Here is a 22,210-nt window from a genome sequence, read left to right as displayed (position 1 = left end):
ATCACATTATCTTCATGTGCCATAGAAAAAGAAAAGATAGTTTTTTTTTTTTAAAAATTAGAGCAGGAAGATAAAAAAAATTTTCTCATAACAGTTATCATTTCAAAATTTTTCTCATAGATTTTTATCACTTTTTTTATAATAACTTTTTTTTCCTAAAACAATAATAATATTTAATAAATTTTAATAAATTAAAACATTTTTTTTGTTGATAAATAATACAAAGTAATTATAAGAATAAAAGTATTTATAAAAATTTTAAAATAAATAATTATCAATAAGTTGTACTGTAGTTATAAAGTTACAATTTACTAATTAAATTTTTTAATTTAAAGATTTGTTTTTAAAACCATATATAAATAATATTAATACACAATTTTTATCAATTAAAAATACTAATCTTTTAAAAATCCGCTAAAAATATAATGATATACTTATTGATCATATGAAAATTATTTATTGTAATTAAATATATGATGAAACATTTATTAAAAACAACCATAATATTATTTTTATTTATTCTTCTATATTATGTTATATTTAATATTTCAAATTACTCTTTGATTTTTAATAGAATATACCATTTATCATTACATAAAAAAACAATAAATTGTAGTATCATAGATGAAAGTTTTCTACCAAAAAATAAACTTTTATCATCTCAAAAAGTATGCATAAAACCTTTCTCACCATTTTATCCACGTTTTCGTGTATCAACAAAATACAAAATTAATTATTGTGCTATTGATAAAAATTTTTCCACAATGATGACAGCAATAATATGTTTCTTGAATAATGAGACAAAATATATCTTGTCAGGGAAACATTTTAAAGATGAAATTTTTGGGAGGAGATCTTGTGGTTTGACAAATGAGGGAACTTCTATTGAAGAGTTGGAGAAAAAATTTAATAAAAATGATATTAATGGGGAGTGGAGTTATTTAGCTATTATAAGAAATCCTATAGAAAGATTTATATCTGGTTTTGTTGATAAGTGTGTTCTAAACAGAGAATGGATGAAAAAACCTGGTATATGTGGTGGTTGTAAAATGGATATGAAATGTTTCATTGAAAAGATATACGATAGAATGTATAGGAGAAGTTATAATGGAGAAAGATTAAATAATTTTGATGATCAACATTTTTTTCCCCAAAATTGGTTTGTTAATAAAGTTATTTTAATGTTTTAATTAAAAAAAAAATTTCTTTTTAGGCGATGTGAGTTTTATAAAAATTTTAAAAAATTTTATTTTATTAAATATTCCTCATTAGAAAGTAGGAAAAGTAATTTTATTGAAAATCTTATAAATTATTTTAAATCAAAACATATACCAAAAGAATCTATTAATTTTATAATAAATGAAATTAATATTGGAAGAACTTTTCATTCAACCTGGAACAGTACAGATAAAATTTATTTTACTAATTTACTTTTAAATGATAATTATTTAATTGATATATTTACAAAAATGTATTATTATGACTTTATATTATTTAATTTTTCTCTTCCTATATTTAAAGATTAATATATATATAAATTTTTATATATATATATAATTGTTAAAATAAATAAAATTAATAAGTAATGTTTTGTTTTAATATAACTACATCAACGACCTTTTTCTTAATTTGTAAAAGTCATAATCATGAGTAATCATTGAATTACTAAAATATAAAATAAACAAATTAGGAAAACCTTAATTTTATGAGTAGGAAGAATGTTTATTTGTAATGTTTAATTGAGAAATTCTTTACATAATATAAAGGTATAATATTAAATATATATATTGTGAAATTAAAAATGTTATAAGGCAAGTTTTTATTATATTTTAATTATGTCTTCATACACCTTGATATATGATACACTTTAAGATATGTTTATCGTTTCTTAATTAATATAAATAATTTATCATAATTTATAAAATTTCCAACACTTAAAATTATAATTCTTTTACATTAAATTTTATTCATAGATCATAATTATTTTATAATAAATATTTTCTTTTCAATATTTAGAAAATAAAATTTGTTAAAATGTAAAGTTAAATAAAAAGAAAAATAATAAAATTTATATAAAGTAATTTAAAATTATATATATTTTTTAATTACCTGTAGTTATATTATATATATATCTTTTTTTTTTACATAAAATTATAACTTTAATACTTACTAATCATTTTTTATTTTTTTAATTTTCTCATATTATTATTTTTTTTTTATAATATATAATGTAATTAATTTATTTTTAAATGACTAAAACTATACAATATATTTTTATAACTTATTAAAATATATCAAATAGTTTTCATTTTAATCATTATGTATGATAAAAATATGAAAAAAAAATATTTTCTTTTTATAAATAAAACTCATTACATTTTATTTAAAAATAATTTATAATCACAATCATTGTCCAGCCCACTATTTTCTTCATCAATCAAAGACAAAATATTTTCCTTAAAATATTTTATTAACCATAATTACAGTTACATTATATTATATATACCATTAAATGATAAAATAAATTGATCTAAATGTGATGGGTTGTATATATAAATGTGTTTGCCATAGATGGATTTCAATTTAAATGACATTATTACTACAATAACCCTCCTTGTTTCCTATCAATTTATTAGTTTCTTTAATCATCATTTTTCAATATCATTCTATATATAATATTAACCCTAAAAAGTAATTTTATTAAATTCATTCATATAGTCATTAACATATTATTATTCTTACACAGTTAGATGTATTGGATTTTTTTTTAATATAAATGTCTTTTAAGATAAATTACTATAACCATCTTTAACAATTGACAATCATTTATAAATAGTTAAAAATCTTTTATCATAATACTATATACTTATTTATTAATTGTTAATTTGAATTGATAAATATTTTTTTTTTTACTTTTATAAAATAATATATTATATTTCTTTAATTAACAAAACTTTTTATTGTTTTTTTTTTTGTCTTTTTCTATACTTTTTTTTTATTACTTTTTAAAGTTTTATTTTTTTTTTCTATATTTTAGGGTATTTTTTTTTATTAAATTTATTATTAAAAGAAATGTCTGTTGAAGATTTAAGAATTAGTTCTATTTCTGCTAGACCTGAATTTCATAGAATGAGTACCAGTAGTACTAATTTATCTCCTGGATGTATGTTTTATTAATTAAAAAAATAATAACAAAAATTTTATATAGTATCTGGAAATAAATATGTTAAAGTAGTGACTGAAGTACATTCATCACGTACCTCTGGAAATGGTGGACCACCACATTCATATGGTCAAAATGCTGCATCAACTATTAGAGATACAAGAGAAAGGGAACGTAAAGAGATGAGTGATTTAAATGATAAATTAGCTAATTACATTGAAAAAGTTCGTTTTTTGGAGGCTCAAAATAGAAAATTAAATACTGATCTTGATATGTTAAAAGGAAAAACTGGAACACATGCATCAAAAATTCGTGTCATCTTTGAACATGAATTGACGGAAGCTAAAGTTTTAATTGAAACAACTGAGAAACAAAAAGAAGAATTTGAGAATCAATTAAAAAAATTACAGAAAGACATTGATGATTATAAGACAAAGTATGACGAGGCATATGAATTAAGACAACAAAATAAAAAAATAATCGATGATTTATTGGTTAGTCTTTCTGATATTGAAGCTGAAATTAATTTACTTAAAAGAAGAATAGCTCTTCTTGAGGAGGAAATTGGTTTATTAAAAAAAGAAAATATATCATTACAAGATGAACTTAAAAGAACAAGGTCAGCACTTGATCATGAAACATTAGATAGAATTGATTTTCAAAATCAATTGACAACATTACTCGAAGAAATTGATTTTATTAAAAGAAATCAAGAAGAGGAAATTAAAGATCTTCTTGCAATGGCTTCAAGAGATACAACAAGTGAAAATCGTGAATATTTTAAATCTGAATTAGCTAGTGCCATTAGAGATATTCGTGATGAGTATGATAAATTAAATAACAATAATAGAAATGATTTAGAATCATGGTATAAACTTAAAATTCAAGAAATTAATACACAATCAGCTAGACAAAATATGGAACAAAATCATCAAAAAGATGAATTAAAAAGATTAAAAACCAATGTTACTGATTTAAGAAGTAAATTAGCAGATTTAGAAGGAAGAAATGCATTACTTGAAAAACAAATTGAAGATTTAAATTATCAAATTGAAGATGATCAAAGAAGTTATGAGGCTGCATTAAATGAAAAAGATGTACAAATAAGAAAGATGCGTGAAGAATGTCAAGCATTGATGGTTGAATTACAAATGCTTTTAGATACAAAACAAACACTTGATTCTGAGTTGGCAATTTATCGTAAAATGTTAGAAGGTGAAGGTGATGGTACAGGTTTACGTCAACTTGTTGAACAAGTAGTTAGAACAACAGGTATTAATGAGGTTGCTGATACAGAGACAATGCGTGTTGTCAAAGGTGAAACTTCATCAAGATCATCATACTCTAGATCAGCTAAAGGTATAGTTTCTATTCAAGAAACAGCTGAAGATGGTACATATATTTTACTTGAAAATACTCATAGAGCTAAAGAAGAAAATATAGGTGAATGGAAACTTAAAAGAAAAATTGACAATAAACAAGAAATTGTTTATACATTCCCTAAAGAATTTATACTTAAACCATTTAAAACTGTCAAAATATTTGCCAAAGGAGCAGGACCACATAATCCACCAGAAACATTGGTATTTGACAAAGAAGATTCATTTGGTAGTGGTCATAATGTTGTTACTATTTTATATAATAAAGATGGAGAAGAAAAAGCAACACATACAAAAAGAACTAGTAATAATTAATTAATAAATTTGTTATTATTAGTAAATTAATTATATTATTATTACAAGAAATTAAAAAAAAAATACTATTTGGTTGATTATATACATTTTAATAACTATCATCACTGATACTTTCACTATCTTCTACACTCTTGAAATCTTGGAAACTATTATTTGATAGTCTAACTTTTATAAATTTCAACAAAACATAAATAATACAACCTCCACCAATAAAATATAAAATAAAATTAAAGAAAATATTATTTAAATTACTTGAGGACTTATGATTAATTTCTTCATGTTTCATAGTGAAAATAATTGGAGTTTTTTTAAAATAAATATTTCCATACTCAATTTGTTTAGGATAAAATTTATTTGTTTTCTCCGGATTAATAAAATCTTTCTTTGGATTTTCATTAAACATTGATTAAGTAATATATATTTATATTAAAAAAAAATTAAATTATATATTTGTTTTAATTTTATCAAATTTATACATTTTACATGAATATTAAATTCAAAATTTTTACATATTTAAAAAAAAAGTAATCTCTAAAGGTAAAATAAAGTTGATTTTTTTTAAACAAAATATCAATTTAAAACATTGCTTTTTATGAATAAATATTATATATTAATATTTTGTCTATATGAAACAATACAATAAATATAATCATAACTAAATTATTTTAGAGCTTAATTTTTCTAAACTTATATAATTGTTTCAATTATCGCTAAATAATATTAAGAACCTCTAAAAATATTTAAACATTAATGATTACAATTACAATAAATGTAAATATATAATTAGTATATATCTTAAAACTTTATAAATGAGACAAAAATTCAAACTATTCTCTTTATATATATAAATATATTATCTATTAAAAACTTTACTTCATAGAACGTCAATTTCTGAGAATTTTCTTTCTACATACAATAATGATCATTTAAAAAATTAGACACCATTAAATACTATTAAATATATACAAAGAATTATTTCAAATTCTATTTAATTATTTTAACATCTAAAAATTTGTCTTTTGTTATAAAGAAGTTTAAAATAAATTCTTTTGATTAATGTAAATTATAATTGAATATCAAATACTAATTATTTAGGTTTAATTTTAGAGTCCTTTGCCTACTGGAAAATTTTTTAAATTTGAATATATATATATATATTTTTTAAGAAAATAATAGTGATTTAGCATAGTTTTATATTTACATAACATTTAATCAAAAAAAAGATAAGTAAATAATTCAAAAAATTTGTTTTTTAAAAAAAATTAAAAATAAAAATATTTTTATTTTTAAATATACCTTTCTTCAGACAAATAGAAAAGGTTACTCACAATTTTTTTTTATTTGTCCGGCACTAGACAAATTTCATTAACACGATATTTTTTATATTACTTTCTTTTGACTTTTTTTGTTTCGTTGACTTCAACAACGTTAATTTTTCCACTAATTATAAACTGGTTTTTTTTTAAAAAAATCAGCAACAAACTATCGAAAATAGCCATTAAAAGCAGTGGCAGTAGCGTTGCTACATTCAACTTGAAGAACTGCAGAAATCAGTAAGATTTTAAGAAGACATAAATATGTCAAAAAATGTGTTATTCAGTAAAAAGAATTTGACAGTAAAAAGAGTTTCTTTTTTTGATTGAGACTGATTTTTGGCATTCAATTCTCAGCATTTAAAATGAAGACTGACCAATTGAAACTTTGTTTATTCTTTGTAAGTTTGAAATTCTTTTTTTTAGAAGAATTTTATATATTCAAATGATTTTCAAGCTAAATATTTATTAGGAAAAGATTTTAAAAAAAATTTCTTTGGTGGTTATCCTGACATTTTAAGTTTAAAAAAAATTTGTAAAAAAAAATTCTTGTTCAATTTCCCATATTATACTTTAAAAATTTGTTTATTTATTATTTTATATGGTAAAATTAGCTATTTATGTATAATTGTTTTATTTTAATTTGAATATAAGATAAAAATTTTACAAAAATTTAAATTTTTTATTTTAAACTATCAAATTACCAAAAACTTTTTAAAAAAAGTTTATTATTTTAATTTTTATATAACTTTAGTATGTAAGTTATTTAAAAAGTGATTCAATTATTTATTTTATATTTAATTATTATTATATCTTCTAGAAAAAATTTTTCTAATTATTTTTTAAGTTAACTTTATTAATTTCATTTAATTGTATTAAATTTTAACGGTTTTAAAAATAAAAATTTTCTTTTAAAATAAAAAATAATAGTTTCTTGAGACGAAAGGAGTTTGAAGTGTGTTCATTGGTGAAATTAAATATATTTTTTAAGAATCAAAGTTAAAATTGAAATAAATTATGTTTTTTATATTTACTCGTATTATTTTGTAGGTAATTAATATAAAAAAAAATAAATATCATTTTTTTTTGTTATTTCAAATTTTATCTATTCCTGTTTTTTCTTCTTTTAACTTATAACATTTGTTATATAATTTATTTTTTATTTTATAGTACATAGGATATTGTTCTATTTTACTTCCTTATTGATAACTTATTTAAATATAATGGTTTACAAAGATAATATGATTCATTTTATGTCAGGAGGTCTTGGATCTGGAGTTGGATTATTAGTTACATATCCATTAGATTTAATTAGAATACGCCTTCAATCTCAAATTGGTATTAAAGGTGAATCATATCATAGTAATAAGTTAAATAATAATATTATTATAAATAATGTATTAAGAAATAATATTGGTAAAATACCTATTACAACAGCTTCCTTTCATGTACCAATAGTTTCAAATATCTATAAACAACTTGCTGATCTTCATTTAATTAGAAATGTTAAAGAAATAATTATTAATGAAGGTGTTCGGGGATTATATAAAGGTCTTGGTGCTAGTGTAGTTGCCTTCATACCAACAAAAGCATTATACTTTTTTTGTTATAATGCTGCAAAATGTGAATTAAATAAAGAAGAATACTTTACACAAAATACTGCACCCGTTCATATGTTTGCGGCTGGCTTTGCCGGTATGTTAATCTTTAATATTTTTTTTTTATATATAATATTTAACAATGAAGTAAAATATGCTTAATGATTTATTATTATAGGTTTGTCTGTATGTTTAACGTTTAACCCTATACATGTAATAAAAACACGACTTCAATTAAATAGTGGTAATATGAATGTAAGGGAATGTCTGAAATATACCTTTAAACATCATGGAATTTCTGGTTTTTATAGAGGTATGGAAGCTTCTGCTTATGGAGTTTCTGAAATGGTTATTCAATTTATGATCTATGAAAAAATTAAACATGATCTACATATTTGGCTTTCTAAGTATAATGTTTCTTTATATTGGTTAAGTGAAGATCCTAAAGTGGCTCATTTTATGATTGCTGGAGCAATATCAAAATTTGTAGCTGTTGTTACTACATATCCTCATGGTAAGATTTTATCCTACAACTATTTTTTTAATATTTAAAAATATTTTTTTTTAAGAAGTTATAAGAACAAGAACTAGAGAAGTTGGATATAAAGGACAAGGTTTTTGGACTTTAATATATCAAATTACCAAAAATGAAGGTTTTAAAACTTTATATCGTGGAATGGGAACTACTGTAAGTATATACTTTTAAAAAAATTGTTAAAATCTTTTTATAGTTAATAAGATCAGTACCAAATTCAGCAATATCTTTGACTGCTTATGAATATTTTGTCAAGTTCTTTAACAAGATGCTAAATTAGACTTTTTAAGTCAAGAAATTAATATACCGGTTGCTTTAAAAAAAAAGATCTTTAAAAATATTTTTATTTGTTATAATAATTCAATACTTTAATTAAAGTTAATATCATAAAAATTTATTTTATATTATTTATATATCAAATATTGCCATATTAATAAAGAAAATTAATTATATTGATAAAAATGTTTTAACATCAACCTGATTTATGATATATTTATAAATAATCATTGTTATAATAAAAAAAATTATTTTAAAGTTTAATTTTTTAAAGCTTTTTATGAAGTATTATATATTTATTTATGATTTTTTTTTTGATTAAAATTGTTATCTTATCTTGTAAAATACAAGTGTTATTTACAATTGTTTAGATAATAAAAAATATTTTGTGTTGTTTAGTTTTTAAATTCATTAGTTTGATAAATTCTTTTGTTTTATCATTTATCAGGTAAACAAAAAGGTCATTATTTGTTTTTTAAGATAAGGAAAAAATAATGTTTTTTACTTTGAAATTTGCTTTGTCTGATGTGTTTTAGATTTTGTTATATTTTGAAGTATTAAATTTAAAATGTATATTTTTCTATTATTTTCCATTTTACTAACTGTCTATTGTCGGAAAGAAGAATGGCTTCATAATATAACTAGAATTACTTCCGGTGTGGTAAATCTTTTTCCAAATCTTAGCGATGATGGGAAATTTATATTGTTTCAAGGAAGTGGATTTAATGAATATGGTACAAGATGTTCAGGTGTATGTTTTTTCTTTATATTTTTATAACTAATTTTAGATATATCGAAAAAAATTATCTTTAATCGATGGAAAAGAAAACACTGAGATTCATAGAATTAGTAATGGTTTGGGAAGTAGTTCAAATGGAAAATTTATATCATCCAATTATGATGTAATATATTCAGGAACTTTTAGAACTCTTAATGTTTCAATGGATAATAAAGATTTTGATATTTCAAAAACATGTCCTGAATCAATTTGCAATAGTAAAAAAAGATATTCTAATAAAACAATAGATGAAATATGTAAAAGACCACTTCTAAAAAATGTTTTCTCAGATTATGATATTTATAAAATTAATAAATATGGCATCATTGTTTCTGTTCTAACAAATGATTCTTCTTACAATAGTGAAGCAACTCAAAGTCCTGATGGAAAATGGATAGCATATACCTCAGGGAAATTGGGAACATTAGATATATGGTTAATGAGTTCAAATGGTTCTGAAAAAAGACAATTAACAAATATTGAAGGATATGAAGGATCACCTTCTTGGAGTTTTGATAGTCAATATATTCTTTATACAGGATATATACCACAGACAAAACAAGAAATAAGTGATTTCTACCAATTGTTATCTTTGAATCTTCTTGATATTTCAAAAACAGAAATATTTCTCATATCAATAGATGGTTTAAAATGGAAACAATTAACTTATCTCAATGCTTCTACTTTTGGTGCTACATGGATTTCATCTGATGCTTTTATATTTAGTTCAAATTTTGAGGAAGGAAAAAGTGGAATTCATGACTTTAATCTATATATTTATAATTTAACAACAGGAAAAATAAAAAGAATCACTTGGAATGATGAAGGTTTTGATTCTTTTCCTTCATATAATCCAAAACTTAACATACTTAGTTGGGTTTCTAATAGATTAAAAATAGTAAAACAACGTGAAGAATATAATATTTTTGTAGCATATCTTGGTAAACCATCAAATCGACCTTTCTTCTATAAAGAAAATGAAAAAAATATAAATAATGTCAATGAATATATTAAAGTTCATGATACACATTATCCTGGAGAAACTCATTTAAAAAATATTAGGCAATTGACGTATGGTGGACAAAATGCTGAAGGATATTTTATTAGAAATGATTCTGCATTTATTTTCCAAGCAATGGGACAAAATTATTATAATACAGGATGTGACCAAATATATCGTTATAATTTGGAACCAAATTTACCATCAGAATCATCAATTCCACAAAAAATAAGTGTTGGTCTTGGGACAACAACATGTTCTTTTTTGTTTCCTTCAAATAAAAAATCTATACATGCTAGTACTATTAGGACAGTTAATTTGAATGATAACATTTTGAATGGTGCCTGTCCACCAAAAAAATGTAAAAGTGAAGAAGCTAAAACTGATCAAATATTAAAAAATTTATGTAATACATCATATGTTTGGGATGTTTTTCCTGAATATGATATTTATCTGGTAAATGAATATGGAAATTTTATAAAACAATTAACTTTTAAAAATGGTTACGATGCAGAAGGTACTATTAATCCTAATGGAACAAAGATTGTTTATACGTCAATGGCAAGTGGAGATTTAGAATTATGGATAATGAATTCAGATGGAAGTAAAAAGAAACAACTTACAAATGAATTAGGTTATGATGGTGGAGCTTTCTTTAGTCCTGATGGAAATAAAATTATCTTTAGAGCTTCAAGACCAAAAAGTAATGAAGAAATAAAGAAGTATAAATTACTTCTTAGATATGGTTTAGTTGAACCGTTAAATATGGAATTGTTTGTAATAAATGCAGATGGTACTGGTTTACGCCAAATTACTAATCTTGGAGGCTCGAATTGGGCACCATACTACCTAACTGACAACAAAAGAATTCTTTTTTCATCTAATTTTAATTCAACAAAAGCACATTTTGGAGAATTTCATATTTACATGATTAATGAAGATGGTACCGGTCTTGAACAGGTAAGTTACAATTAAAACAATTTTTTTAATTAATATTAACATAACAAATTAATAAAAAATATGTTAATAACTATTTCCCTAACAATAATTAATTTACTAAGTACTCTTAGTTGAATCTTTAACAAATTTAGGAGTAATACCCAAGTAGTTTTGTTTAAAACTATGATAAGCAACCACAGTACGATCCCAAAGGCTTTGTGCATCCTGAAGTGCCGGCCTTACATCAAGATGTGTTAAATTTCTTGATTTTAATTTTCCTGAACCATTATCATAGTAATCAATAACATAACGAACTTCTTTTATTCCACATCTATCAACAATCCAGTCATGCCTATCAAATGGAGCTGGGTAACCTAAAAGTTTGTAAAAACGAGCTCTAGGGGATAACTTTTCATGATCACCCTTGAAACTTTTTAACTTTGGTTCGGCACACTCTGGATGGAGAACTCTTTCCCATTTAAGAATTTCTTGCCAAGCCCTCTCATTGTTTAAATTATGAATTTTAATTATATTTTCCATATCTTTTTGTGATAAATCTTCTTCCTTCCAACGCCATCCCCTTTTAATCATTGCATTCCAAAACATTTGTGGTGATGGATACTCCCAATAACCATTTTCATGAGCTTTTGGTATTGTTGATATTTCTCTTTTTGTTGGTAATACAAATGGTTGACCAGGTGATGGTTGTTGATTTGGTGGCGGCATCTAAATTGGATCATAACAAAAGTATATTTTATACTTACATTATTTAAAGAACTTTCATCAGTATTACTCATAGGACAACCACCACATCCTGGTGGTGGTGATTGTGTTTGTTGTGGACAACCTCCCATTCTAGAAAAAAAATTTTTTTAAATATTAAAAAATATAGTTTTATTAAGAGAGATGCGTTCTTCCAATATTAAAATAATTACTTGTTTTAAAACATATTCTGAAAAATGTCTTTATCTTAATTAAAAATAAATGTGTTTATTGATAACAAATAAATGTAATATTATTTTTATATTTAGATAACTCATAATCCAAACGGTTTCAATTCTTTTCCCATGATAAGTTATTCTGGAAATAATTTAATCTTTGGGAGTAGTAGAAATGGCAAAAGTATGGAAGATTTGAATTTATTTTATGCTGATTGGATTGACTAATGAAATTATTATTTTTTTTTGTAAAATATTTTATTATTTACATTTAATAAATTTCCTCATAAGATTTATTAAAATCAAAATTAGATTTTTAACGTAAGGATGAAAAAAAAAGTATCACCTGATAATTTTTTTATATATTATAAAGTAAGCTTCTTTTAAGTATATCTTATCAAGTATTTTAATGAACAATTTATGTCAATCATATTTATTGTTCATGTTTAAATTTAATATAGAATATTCCTTAATTTTTTAGTATAAATATGTATTTTATTTTCAAGTGTGTAATAATCTTTTAAGTGTTTTAATTGATAAGACATTATGTTATCAAAATAAAGATGTCTTTCGTCAATAATTTTTCCTTTTAAAAGTATTCAAGGTAATTTAAATAGTATATACATAGTTAATTCTTTCTTTTATCTTTATTAATTGTTAATTTTTCGTTAATATATTTGTTATTTTAACTAAAAATGAATGATGATTTACAATATTTTAATGTTCCTCATTCATATAGGTATGTCTCTTTTTTTTTTCTTTAATAATTTTTTACTTTTTTTTTTATTATAGGGATAATATTATAAAATGGAATGGTTGGGGTTATAATGATTCTCGCTTTGAAATAAACAAAGATGGTGATATTGTAATGACTGGAAATAAATATGATATTAGTGGAGAGATTCTTCCTAATTTACGTCCATGGATTGAGGCTAATCTTAATGTAGATATTAACAATAAAATTGAGCCAGTTTTGAAAACAGAAATTAATTATCCAAAAGCAATTAATAATCAACAATTTATTGATTTTTTAAAAGAAAATAACATTTCATTTACAAATAGTCCAATGTATCGTTTGGTTCGTAGTCATGGACAAACTCTTCATGATATGTTGATGGTTCGTACTGGTAAACCAGTTAGAATACCAGATATTGTTGTTTGGCCAAAATCTGAAACGGATGTTGTTAAAATTATTCAAGCAGCTAATACATTTAATACAGTAATTATTCCTATTGGTGGTGGAACGTCTGTTACCAATGCTTTATCATGTCCTGAAAATGAAAGTCGTTCTATTTGTTCATTAGATATGGTATTAATGGATAAAATACAATGGATTGATGAAAAAAATTTTCTTGTTAAAGCTGAAGCTGGTATTATTGGACAAAAATTAGAAAAAGAATTGGCTAAGAAAGGTTATACATGTGGACATGAACCTGATTCAGTTGAGTTTTCAACTCTTGGTGGATGGATTAGTACCAGAGCCAGTGGTATGAAAAAAAATAAATATGGAAATATTGAAGATTTACTTGTACATGTAAATATGGTAACTTCTAAAGGATTACTTTCAAAAAGTTGTACAGTCCCAAGAATGTCAGCTGGTCCAGATATCCATCAAATTATTCTTGGTTCAGAAGGAATGTTTGGTGTTATTACATCAGCTGTTATTAAAATTTTTCCTTTACCGGATGTCCGAAAATATGGAAGTATTGTATTTCCTAATTTTAAATGTGGTGTAAGTTTTCTTAGAGAAATTGCTAAACAAAGAATTCAACCTTCCTCAATTAGACTTGTAGATAATGTACAATTTCAAATGGGACAAGCTATGAAAACAAAAAATACTTCATATTGGAAATCTTTTACCTCTGAATTGGCTAAATTTTATGTTACAAAAATTAAAGGATTCAAAGTTGATGAGATGGTTGTGGCAACCTGTGTTTTTGAGGGTACTGCTTCAGAAGTTAATGTTCAGGAAAAAGGTATATATGCATTAGCATTAGATTTTCATGGAATTGAAGGTGGGGAAGAAAATGGAAAATATGGTTATAGATTAACATTTTCTATTGCATACCTTCGTGACTTAGCTATGGACTATGGTGTTATTGGTGAAAGCTTTGAAACTTCATGCCCATGGGACAAAGTTGAAGATCTTTGTAGAAATGTTAAACTTGTCATACAACATAAGGCTAAAGAATGTGGTATCAGAACAGGAGTTATAGCTTCGTGCAGGTAATTAATTATATATTTATATTTTTTTTATTTTTTTTTAGAGTAACACAAGTATATGACTCTGGAGTTTGCATTTATTTTTATTTTGGTTTTAATTATAAGGGACTAGAAAATCCATTAGAAACATATGATACAATTGAGGTATGTGAATATAAAAAATAAATATGTCAATAAATAAAATAAATAATAATATATAATTATATATTTTTAGGCAGCCTCTAGAGATGAAATTCTTGCATGTGGTGGCTCTATATCTCACCATCATGGTGTAGCTAAAATTAGAAAACATTGGCTTCCACAAACAATAGGAGTAACTGGGATATCAATTATTAATGCATTGAAAGAAGAAATAGATCCTAATAATGTTTTTGGAGCTGATAATTTAATAACAAAGTCAAGTTCTAAACTTTAGTATTTCCTTTATTTTTTTTTTATATTATAGATTCTTTCATACATTTTTTTTTTAATATTTTTGTCATGCTTTGTTTTTAAAACACACATAGTTTTTTCCTCAATTTTTTAATTTATATTATTTAAAAATCAAAAAGATCGTATTTTTTCACTTTAAAAAAAATTTTTTTTTTTGTTTTTAACATTTTTTTAATTCAAAAATTAACCTTTAAAACACTAAAAGGATTTTTTTTAACAAGAAGTAATATTTATAAAAATTATTTGTACATTTAATTTTAAACTAAAATATTTATTTTTTTATCATAATAATATATAAAATTAAATTTTTTTAAAAAGAAATGAAAACATATAAACAATTTGATTGTTGCTTAGTTTTTCTTATTGAGTCCTCCATTATCTCATGAAAACTGAATTATCTATTTTTTTTTTTTAAATTATCTTTTTATTAGACATCATTATATATCTTATTTTAATTTAGACTGCCTTTTTAATTTTTGTTAGAAAATTTCTTTTTTTTTTAATTATAGTATAGACTTTATATAAATATATAATGTATTTTTGGTTGATTAAGTATAGTATTAATGTATAAATATATTTATTTTCTAATACAATATGTATTTTAATGCATATATTATGTATATTTAATATAAAAAAAAAAGATATAACTAAAAATTAAATTATAATTTTTGATAAAAGTGCTTTAATTTTATAATCTTTGAAATTATTTTAAAATTTTTTGTTTGAACTTATAAATATCATGAGATTCTTTTTATGATGTATTGTTTTAAATTTGTTTAATTCTTTTTTTAAATATTATTTTCTCCGTTGTCTATTTTAAAATTCTTCTCTTTTCAAATATTCACATTACGTAATCTTTTATAACTATTTTATAGTTATCATAAATTTTTTGTCTTATTTTTTTTGTCTCATGTTACAAAAATATTTATTCCAAATTCTTTTTTATATTCTTTTTGTTAAATTTATACTTTTAAAATATAAATTTTATTTTTCAGATTGTTAGAATTATATTTTGTATTATTACATAATAGTAAAGAGAAAATTTATTATAAATGAAAATGCCAATAACAAAAATTTTACCTAGAGTAAAGGTATTATTACCGGCTCTATCACCTTGTTATAGAAAAGGTGACTGTGGTAAAATTGCTGTTATTGGTGGATCTGAAGAATATACAGGTGCTCCATATTTTTCAGCTATAACATTATTAAAAATTGTAAGTATTATTTGAAGTTTTTAAAAAAAAATTGATTATAATTATTTTATAGGGTTGTGATTTATCTTATGTCATATGTCCAAAAGAAGCAGCACCAATTATTAAAAGTTACTCACCAGAGTTAATTGTTTATCCAGCATTAAATGAAACAAATTTTTCAAAAGTATGTAATAGGATCAATTCTATTGTTATTGGTCCTGGTTTGGGAAGAGAAGTAATTAATGAGTCATTTATTGCATATGTTATTTCATCTACAAAAGAAAAAGATAATATAACATCAGTTATAATAGATGCAGATGGTTTACATTTTTGTACAAAATATCCAGATATAATTAAAAATCATTCTAAAGTTATTTTAACACCAAATGCTTTTGAATTTGAAAAATTATATAATACTATTTTTCCAGAAAATCAACTTGTTGATGAAAGTGATTTAAAAAATGCTGTAAAAAAACTTGCTAAAGAGTTAGGAGTTATTGTAATGCGTAAAGGTGTTATTGATATTATTAGTGATGGTAATTTACTTCAAACAGGTGAAATGGGTGGTTCACCAAGAAGATGTGGAGGACAAGGAGATATTTTAAGTGGTGCTGTTGCAGCATTTACATATTTTTTAAAAAAAAGTCAATCAACATATGATAATATTGGTTATGTCAATGACAATAGAACTCTTATTGATGGAGTTTGTGCAGCTAGTGATCTTATTAGATATACAGCACAAAAAACTTTTAATGACAAAGGAAGAAGTATGACAGCAACTGATATGATTGATAAAATATGTGAAATTATAAATGAACTTGATAGAAATTATTGATATAATATTAATAATTTTTGAAAATAAAATATATTTATTTTCATTCTATACTAGTTTAAAACATTATCAATAAATATTATCTTTTAATTAAATAGTATTAAATCTTTATGTCTTATCAAATGTATTTAAACAGGAAATTATTGTTCCCTTTTATATATATATGTATATTTATTTACATTAACAGTACTTTTTAATAAACATACTATTTTTGGAAATAATTGAATATATTTATAAAAAAAAAATGAAATTAGTTATTCTAGATGATTATGATGAGGTTTCGGAGTTTGCTGCAAAATATATTGTAAAAAGAATTAACTCTTTTAATCCCTCTCCTGATAATTATTTTGTTATGGGACTACCAACAGGTAATAATAAAAAAATATTATATTTAATTGGTTTTTTTTTTATTTTTTTAGGTGGAACACCATTAGGAACATACAAAAAACTAGTTCAATATTATAAAGAAAAAAAAGTTTCATTTAAATATGTAAAAACATTTAATATGGATGAGTATGTTGGAATTGAGAGGGACCATCCACAAAGTTATCACTCTTTTATGTATGATAATTTATTTCGTCATGTAGATATTAATCCTCAAAATGTACATATTTTAAATGGAAATGCTCCTGATCTTATACATGAATGTAATGAATTTGAAAAAAAAATAACAGAAGCAGGTGGTATTGAATTATTTATTGGAGGGATTGGTCCTGATGGACATGTTGCTTTTAATGAACCTGGTAGTAGTTTAGCTTCAAAAACAAGAATTAAAACACTTGCTCAGGATACCATTCAAGCTAATGCCCGTTTCTTTGATGGTGATATTAAAAAAGTTCCAACAAAAGCTTTAACAGTTGGAGTACAAACTATAATGAATGCAAGGGAGGTTATGATAATAATAACTGGTCAGGCTAAGGCATTTGCTTTACATAAAGCTATTGAAGATGGTGTTTCACATATGTGGACTGTTTCAGCATTTCAATTACATCCTAATACTATGTTTATTTCTGATGAAGAAGCTACAATGGAATTAAAAGTTAGAACAGTTAAATATTTTAAAGGCCTAATGACAGAACATTTAAAATTAATTGAATAACCAAAATTTTTTTTTTCATAATTAAATTTAAAATAAGTTAAATGAAAATATTTTTATTAACTGTTAAAAAAATAAAACAATTTTTTTTAAGTACAATATCCACATGTACTTTTACACTGTCTTGCCATAAGATTCTTGTATGCCGCATTTTTGCAAAGATTTTTCTTAGCAAGGCAATCAATTGCTATATCATTACAAACTTTAGCATCATCAGTATCAGCATTCTGAGATAATGCAACATTCATTATAGAAAGTACTAAAAATAGTGAAAATAATGAAATTAATTTCATTTTTTTTTATAATAAAAATAATATATTTAAATCTATTTTATATAGTTTAATATTTACACTTTAACATAAAATTTTTTCATTTACTACATCTGTTAAAATAAAATTTTATAATATTATAAAAGAAATTTTCTTTTAAATAGAGTTTTAAATATTTTATCAACTGATAAAAAAAATTTTCTTTTAAATTGTAAAAATCTAAAAGTTCAAGTATTAACAATGTTTTAGTAGTTTACATAATGTTAATAAACAAATACTATATCTCATGTATTTTATCATTCATCAATAAAAAAAAAACTTAATAGTATCTTAAGCTATTTTTATCTAAAAAAAAATAAAACACTTGATTTTATTTTAAAAAAAAAATTTTGAAAATAATTTTAAAGATACTACAATTGAAGTATTATCAAAAAAAATGACAGATGTAAGAAAAAGTGAATTATCTTTTAAAAAAAATGTCTTGATGAGAATGTTTTTTTTAACAAAGGTGACAATAGTTTAGCTTTCAAAACATAAGTTGAAACTTTCTTTTAAGATATCGTTTATGGTAATACATATGCCTTTTTTTCATAATGATGTTAAAAAAAATTTTAACAAAAGCTTTAACTTTTAAATTTAAAATTATAATAAAGCTAAGAAAAAAGTCATGGTAATGCTTAAAAAGAAAAACAATAATAAAATTAAAAAAAAAGAGACCAATTCAGTATTATAAAAAATTATTTACAGAACATTTTAAAATAATTGAATAATCTTTTTTTTTTTTCATATTCAAAGACAAAAGAAATTTAACAAAAGCATTTATTAATTGTTAAAAAAAAAATTTTTTTATCAAGTACAATATTCACATCTTTTTCCTGCATCATACTTTCGTGACAACTTTGTTTGATTCTTTCTTTCATAGTTGTTTATTTGTTAAGAAATTAATTCCTATATCAGAACAAAACTTTTAAGCTTCTTGAAATAAGCAAAAGTAATGATAAAAAATATTAAAAATACAACAACTAATTTTTAATAACTAAAAATTACATAATCTTTTTTTTAAATATCATAAATGGTTTTTTTATCAATAAAGTTTCAGGCATTTTGCCGATTTTCTATAGAGAACATTATTTTATTGTGTAAAAATTGAGAAGTTTTAATGTATATAATGCTTCCCTAGTGTAAACAAAGTTGATTAAATAAATGATTATATTTTATATATTTCAAGATTGATAAAAAAAAATTAATTTAAAATATTTAAACTTATTTATATCTAACAATAATAAAACTTGATTTATAAAGAATAAAATTTTTATTTATAAATAATTGATTAATTTTATTTTCATAATGTTTATAATAATTTGTAGACATGGTATATTATTTTAAACATTAAATTACTTCATTTATTTTATAAAGTAATCATATGTTAACTTATTTAATTTGTCACAAGATTTTATAATACAAAATATTATTTTTCAAGCAAGACTTTTAACTATAAAAATATATAAAACAATTGAATAGTATTTATATCAATCAAAAATATATTAGCCTCCTTTTTTTTATCAGACATATGTACAATACATAAAACAAGGTGACACTATCATATAAATATTTTTAATACAATTGCATCGATCATTTGAAATGTAATCTACTGGTCACTTTCTTTTTTCTTTTTTATTAATATTATATTGATCGTTAATAAAAAATTTAAATAAATTTTTTTTATTTTTGTTTTTATTAACAATTAATTTTATTAATAGAATTAATTTTGAATTCAAAATTATTTATACAAAATATTTCATTATTATAAAACGAAAATAAATAATATCATCAAAGATTATCTTTTTATAATGTTAAGACATTCAAGTTGTGAGACACTAACTACTATTGTATCTTTAGATGATAACAATCATTCAAATAGAACATTAGAAGAAAGTAATAATATATTTAATGTACAGGAAGATACAGTGTCGTTAGCTTCTTCAATTAGTACACTTGATTATGATTTTGAAGGAAGTATACAAGAAGAGACAATTGATGTTTTCAGATCAGAGACACAAAAAAAAATAAGAAATATATTTAATTTTTTTCCTAAATTAATTAATTTTGAAAATTTACCTGATTGGTTGAAAGACAATCAATTTATTCGCAGTGGATATCGTGCTCCATCAGATTCAATAAAATATGTTTTTTTTTCACTTATTCAATTTCACAATGAAACTATTAACATTTGGACACATTTAGTTGGATCTATAATGTTTTTTAGTGCATGTATATGGGTGATGTCTAGACCAAATAATTTAGTTCCAGCAAATGTTAAATGGATTTTTCTTCCTTTTTTTTTAGGTTCAATTATGTGTATGACATGTTCAGCCGCATTTCATTTATTTTTCTTTAAATCTCAAAAATTTGGTGCAATATTTTCAAAATTAGATTATTCTGGAATTGCTTTATTAATAATAGGTATGTTATGATGAATACATTTTCAATTTTTTTCTAGGATCATTTATACCATGGATATATTTTGTTTTTGAATGTCAACCTCATTTAGTTATAATTTATATTTCAATGATTACTGTTATAGGAATATTAGCAGTTATCGTATCATTATTTGATAAATTTGCTCAACCTCGATTTAGACCACTTAGAGCTGGTATTTTTTTGACTATGGGACTTAGTGCCATATTTCCTGGAATTCATTTACTTTTAATTGAAAGTTGGGATATAATTGTTGAAAAAGAATTATTAAAATGGAATATTATTATGGGTTCTTTGTATGTAATTGGAGCTCTCCAATATGCTTTAAGAATTCCTGAAAGATTTTGTATGGGTAAATTTGATTACTTGGTAAGTTAAATATATATAAATATATATAAATAAAATTTTTAGTTTCATTCACATCAATTTTTTCATATTTTTGTTGTAATAGCAGCATCCTTGCATTTTTATGGAATTTCAAGAGTTACTGTTAATAAAATTAGTTCAGGATCATGTGAGGAACAGGCAATTGAAAGTGGATTAACTTTATGGAAAAAATGGTTTGGAAAATATTAAAATTTGAAATACTTATAAAAAAGTGAACGTAAAATTTGTTTTCATCATTAATTACACTAAAAAAAATTTTTTTTTAATATTATTAATACATTTTATATTCTCGTCATTATTTACTCTTGATCATAAACTTATTACGTTATCAGAATATTTTTTAAATCTTTGATTAATTTAAAATTTACCTTTTAAATACATAGTTTTTAACTTTTTATAGATGTTTAATAATATTCTTATAAATAATTTTAATAAATTAAAGCTTAATTTTAAAAATGGTTTATTTTTTTTTGATTTTATTCACATTTAAAATTTGAATATTACTTAATAAACTTATAAATTATTTAAATTTTACTCAGTAATCAATTTCCTCTAAACTAGATATTACAAAATTACTATATTCATTTTGAAAAGTTTCTATTTTTACTTTAAGTTATATATGATTTAATATTTATAACTTTTATATAAAATTCTATAAAAACTTTTTAAGAATTGTCCAATTGTTGTAAAAAGTTAAAAAAAAAAACAAAGTCTAAAAATGATTTAATAATTTCTAATATTATTTTGAATATAAAATAATTCCAGATAAAGTTTTAATAAAAAAAGTAGACTAATCTTATTTCAATAAAAATAAAAAGTTTATAATTGTACATACTTTTCAAATAATAACGTTACAAGAAATTATAATAATTTTCTTTATTCACTGTATAAATAAGTTATAGTATTATTAGAATTTAATAAAAATACTTATAAGGTAAATGTTTATCATGATCCTCTTAAATTTTTTATTGATTTATTAGTTGTTATTAAAGTGTTAGATATTTTAAATTAAAAAAATATCAAAAATAACCAATAATTTATTATTAATTACAAGAATTAATAGTAT

At 22.2% G+C, this 22,210-nt stretch overlaps 12 protein-coding genes across 12 annotated transcripts; 9 read left to right on the top strand and 3 right to left on the bottom strand.

Moving 5' to 3' along the window:
* Window positions 1–473: 473 nt before the first annotated feature.
* Window positions 474–1,526, top strand: SRAE_2000327500 (Sulfotransferase family-containing protein; the record flags this gene model as incomplete). The annotated part of the gene is made up of 2 exons (XM_024654449.1): window positions 474–1,159; window positions 1,214–1,526. The coding sequence occupies 2 exons, from the start codon at window positions 474–476 to the stop codon at window positions 1,524–1,526; spliced, it is 999 nt and encodes a 332-aa protein (XP_024507820.1).
* A 1,546-nt stretch (window positions 1,527–3,072) lies between these two features.
* Window positions 3,073–4,857, top strand: SRAE_2000327400 (Lamin Tail Domain domain and Intermediate filament protein family and Intermediate filament, ifa/ifb family-containing protein; the record flags this gene model as incomplete). Its single annotated transcript, XM_024654448.1, has 2 exons — window positions 3,073–3,163; window positions 3,209–4,857. 2 exons carry the CDS (start codon window positions 3,073–3,075, stop codon window positions 4,855–4,857), a joined length of 1,740 nt encoding a protein of 579 aa, XP_024507819.1.
* Window positions 4,858–4,945: 88 nt separating this feature from the next.
* Window positions 4,946–5,260, bottom strand: SRAE_2000327350 (Hypothetical protein; the record flags this gene model as incomplete). The annotated part of the gene is made up of 1 exon (XM_024654447.1): window positions 4,946–5,260. One exon carries the CDS (start codon window positions 5,258–5,260, stop codon window positions 4,946–4,948), a length of 315 nt encoding a protein of 104 aa, XP_024507818.1.
* Window positions 5,261–7,393: 2,133 nt separating this feature from the next.
* Window positions 7,394–8,112, top strand: SRAE_2000327300 (Mitochondrial substrate/solute carrier repeat and Mitochondrial carrier domain-containing protein; the record flags this gene model as incomplete). The annotated part of the gene is made up of 3 exons (XM_024654446.1): window positions 7,394–7,865; window positions 7,947–8,023; window positions 8,080–8,112. The coding sequence occupies 3 exons, from the start codon at window positions 7,394–7,396 to the stop codon at window positions 8,110–8,112; spliced, it is 582 nt and encodes a 193-aa protein (XP_024507817.1).
* Window position 8,113: 1 nt separating this feature from the next.
* Window positions 8,114–8,583, top strand: SRAE_2000327200 (Mitochondrial substrate/solute carrier repeat and Mitochondrial carrier domain-containing protein; the record flags this gene model as incomplete). Its single annotated transcript, XM_024654445.1, has 3 exons — window positions 8,114–8,282; window positions 8,338–8,456; window positions 8,500–8,583. The coding sequence occupies 3 exons, from the start codon at window positions 8,114–8,116 to the stop codon at window positions 8,581–8,583; spliced, it is 372 nt and encodes a 123-aa protein (XP_024507816.1).
* Window positions 8,584–9,147: 564 nt separating this feature from the next.
* SRAE_2000327100 (WD40-like Beta Propeller repeat and WD40/YVTN repeat-like-containing domain-containing protein) lies at window positions 9,148–11,332 on the top strand (the record flags this gene model as incomplete). The annotated part of the gene is made up of 2 exons (XM_024654444.1): window positions 9,148–9,330; window positions 9,368–11,332. 2 exons carry the CDS (start codon window positions 9,148–9,150, stop codon window positions 11,330–11,332), a joined length of 2,148 nt encoding a protein of 715 aa, XP_024507815.1.
* Window positions 11,333–11,413: 81 nt separating this feature from the next.
* SRAE_2000327000 (Cytochrome c-type heme lyase) lies at window positions 11,414–12,150 on the bottom strand (the record flags this gene model as incomplete). Its single annotated transcript, XM_024654443.1, has 2 exons — window positions 11,414–12,022; window positions 12,061–12,150. 2 exons carry the CDS (start codon window positions 12,148–12,150, stop codon window positions 11,414–11,416), a joined length of 699 nt encoding a protein of 232 aa, XP_024507814.1.
* A 779-nt stretch (window positions 12,151–12,929) lies between these two features.
* SRAE_2000326900 (Alkyldihydroxyacetonephosphate synthase, peroxisomal) lies at window positions 12,930–15,945 on the top strand (the record flags this gene model as incomplete). Its single annotated transcript, XM_024654442.1, has 5 exons — window positions 12,930–12,973; window positions 13,027–14,460; window positions 14,502–14,601; window positions 14,672–14,853; window positions 15,885–15,945. 5 exons carry the CDS (start codon window positions 12,930–12,932, stop codon window positions 15,943–15,945), a joined length of 1,821 nt encoding a protein of 606 aa, XP_024507813.1.
* Window positions 15,946–15,947: 2 nt separating this feature from the next.
* On the top strand, window positions 15,948–16,917 carry SRAE_2000326800 (ATP-dependent (S)-NAD(P)H-hydrate dehydratase; the record flags this gene model as incomplete). The annotated part of the gene is made up of 2 exons (XM_024654441.1): window positions 15,948–16,103; window positions 16,156–16,917. 2 exons carry the CDS (start codon window positions 15,948–15,950, stop codon window positions 16,915–16,917), a joined length of 918 nt encoding a protein of 305 aa, XP_024507812.1.
* A 241-nt stretch (window positions 16,918–17,158) lies between these two features.
* SRAE_2000326700 (Glucosamine-6-phosphate isomerase) lies at window positions 17,159–18,013 on the top strand (the record flags this gene model as incomplete). Its single annotated transcript, XM_024654439.1, has 2 exons — window positions 17,159–17,282; window positions 17,334–18,013. The coding sequence occupies 2 exons, from the start codon at window positions 17,159–17,161 to the stop codon at window positions 18,011–18,013; spliced, it is 804 nt and encodes a 267-aa protein (XP_024507811.1).
* An 86-nt stretch (window positions 18,014–18,099) lies between these two features.
* Window positions 18,100–18,303, bottom strand: SRAE_2000326600 (ShKT domain-containing protein; the record flags this gene model as incomplete). Its single annotated transcript, XM_024654438.1, has 1 exon — window positions 18,100–18,303. The coding sequence occupies one exon, from the start codon at window positions 18,301–18,303 to the stop codon at window positions 18,100–18,102; it is 204 nt and encodes a 67-aa protein (XP_024507810.1).
* A 1,826-nt stretch (window positions 18,304–20,129) lies between these two features.
* On the top strand, window positions 20,130–22,142 carry SRAE_2000326500 (Adiponectin receptor protein; the record flags this gene model as incomplete). The annotated part of the gene is made up of 5 exons (XM_024654437.1): window positions 20,130–20,742; window positions 20,780–21,126; window positions 21,169–21,292; window positions 22,047–22,078; window positions 22,125–22,142. 5 exons carry the CDS (start codon window positions 20,130–20,132, stop codon window positions 22,140–22,142), a joined length of 1,134 nt encoding a protein of 377 aa, XP_024507809.1.
* Window positions 22,143–22,210: the final 68 nt, after the last annotated feature.

This window comes from Strongyloides ratti (genome assembly GCF_001040885.1).
Source record: "Strongyloides ratti genome assembly S_ratti_ED321, chromosome : 2".
Classification (NCBI taxonomy): domain Eukaryota; kingdom Metazoa; phylum Nematoda; class Chromadorea; order Rhabditida; family Strongyloididae; genus Strongyloides; species Strongyloides ratti.
Note: the sequence above shows the minus strand (reverse complement) of the source record. Positions and strands in the feature narration are given on the sequence as shown.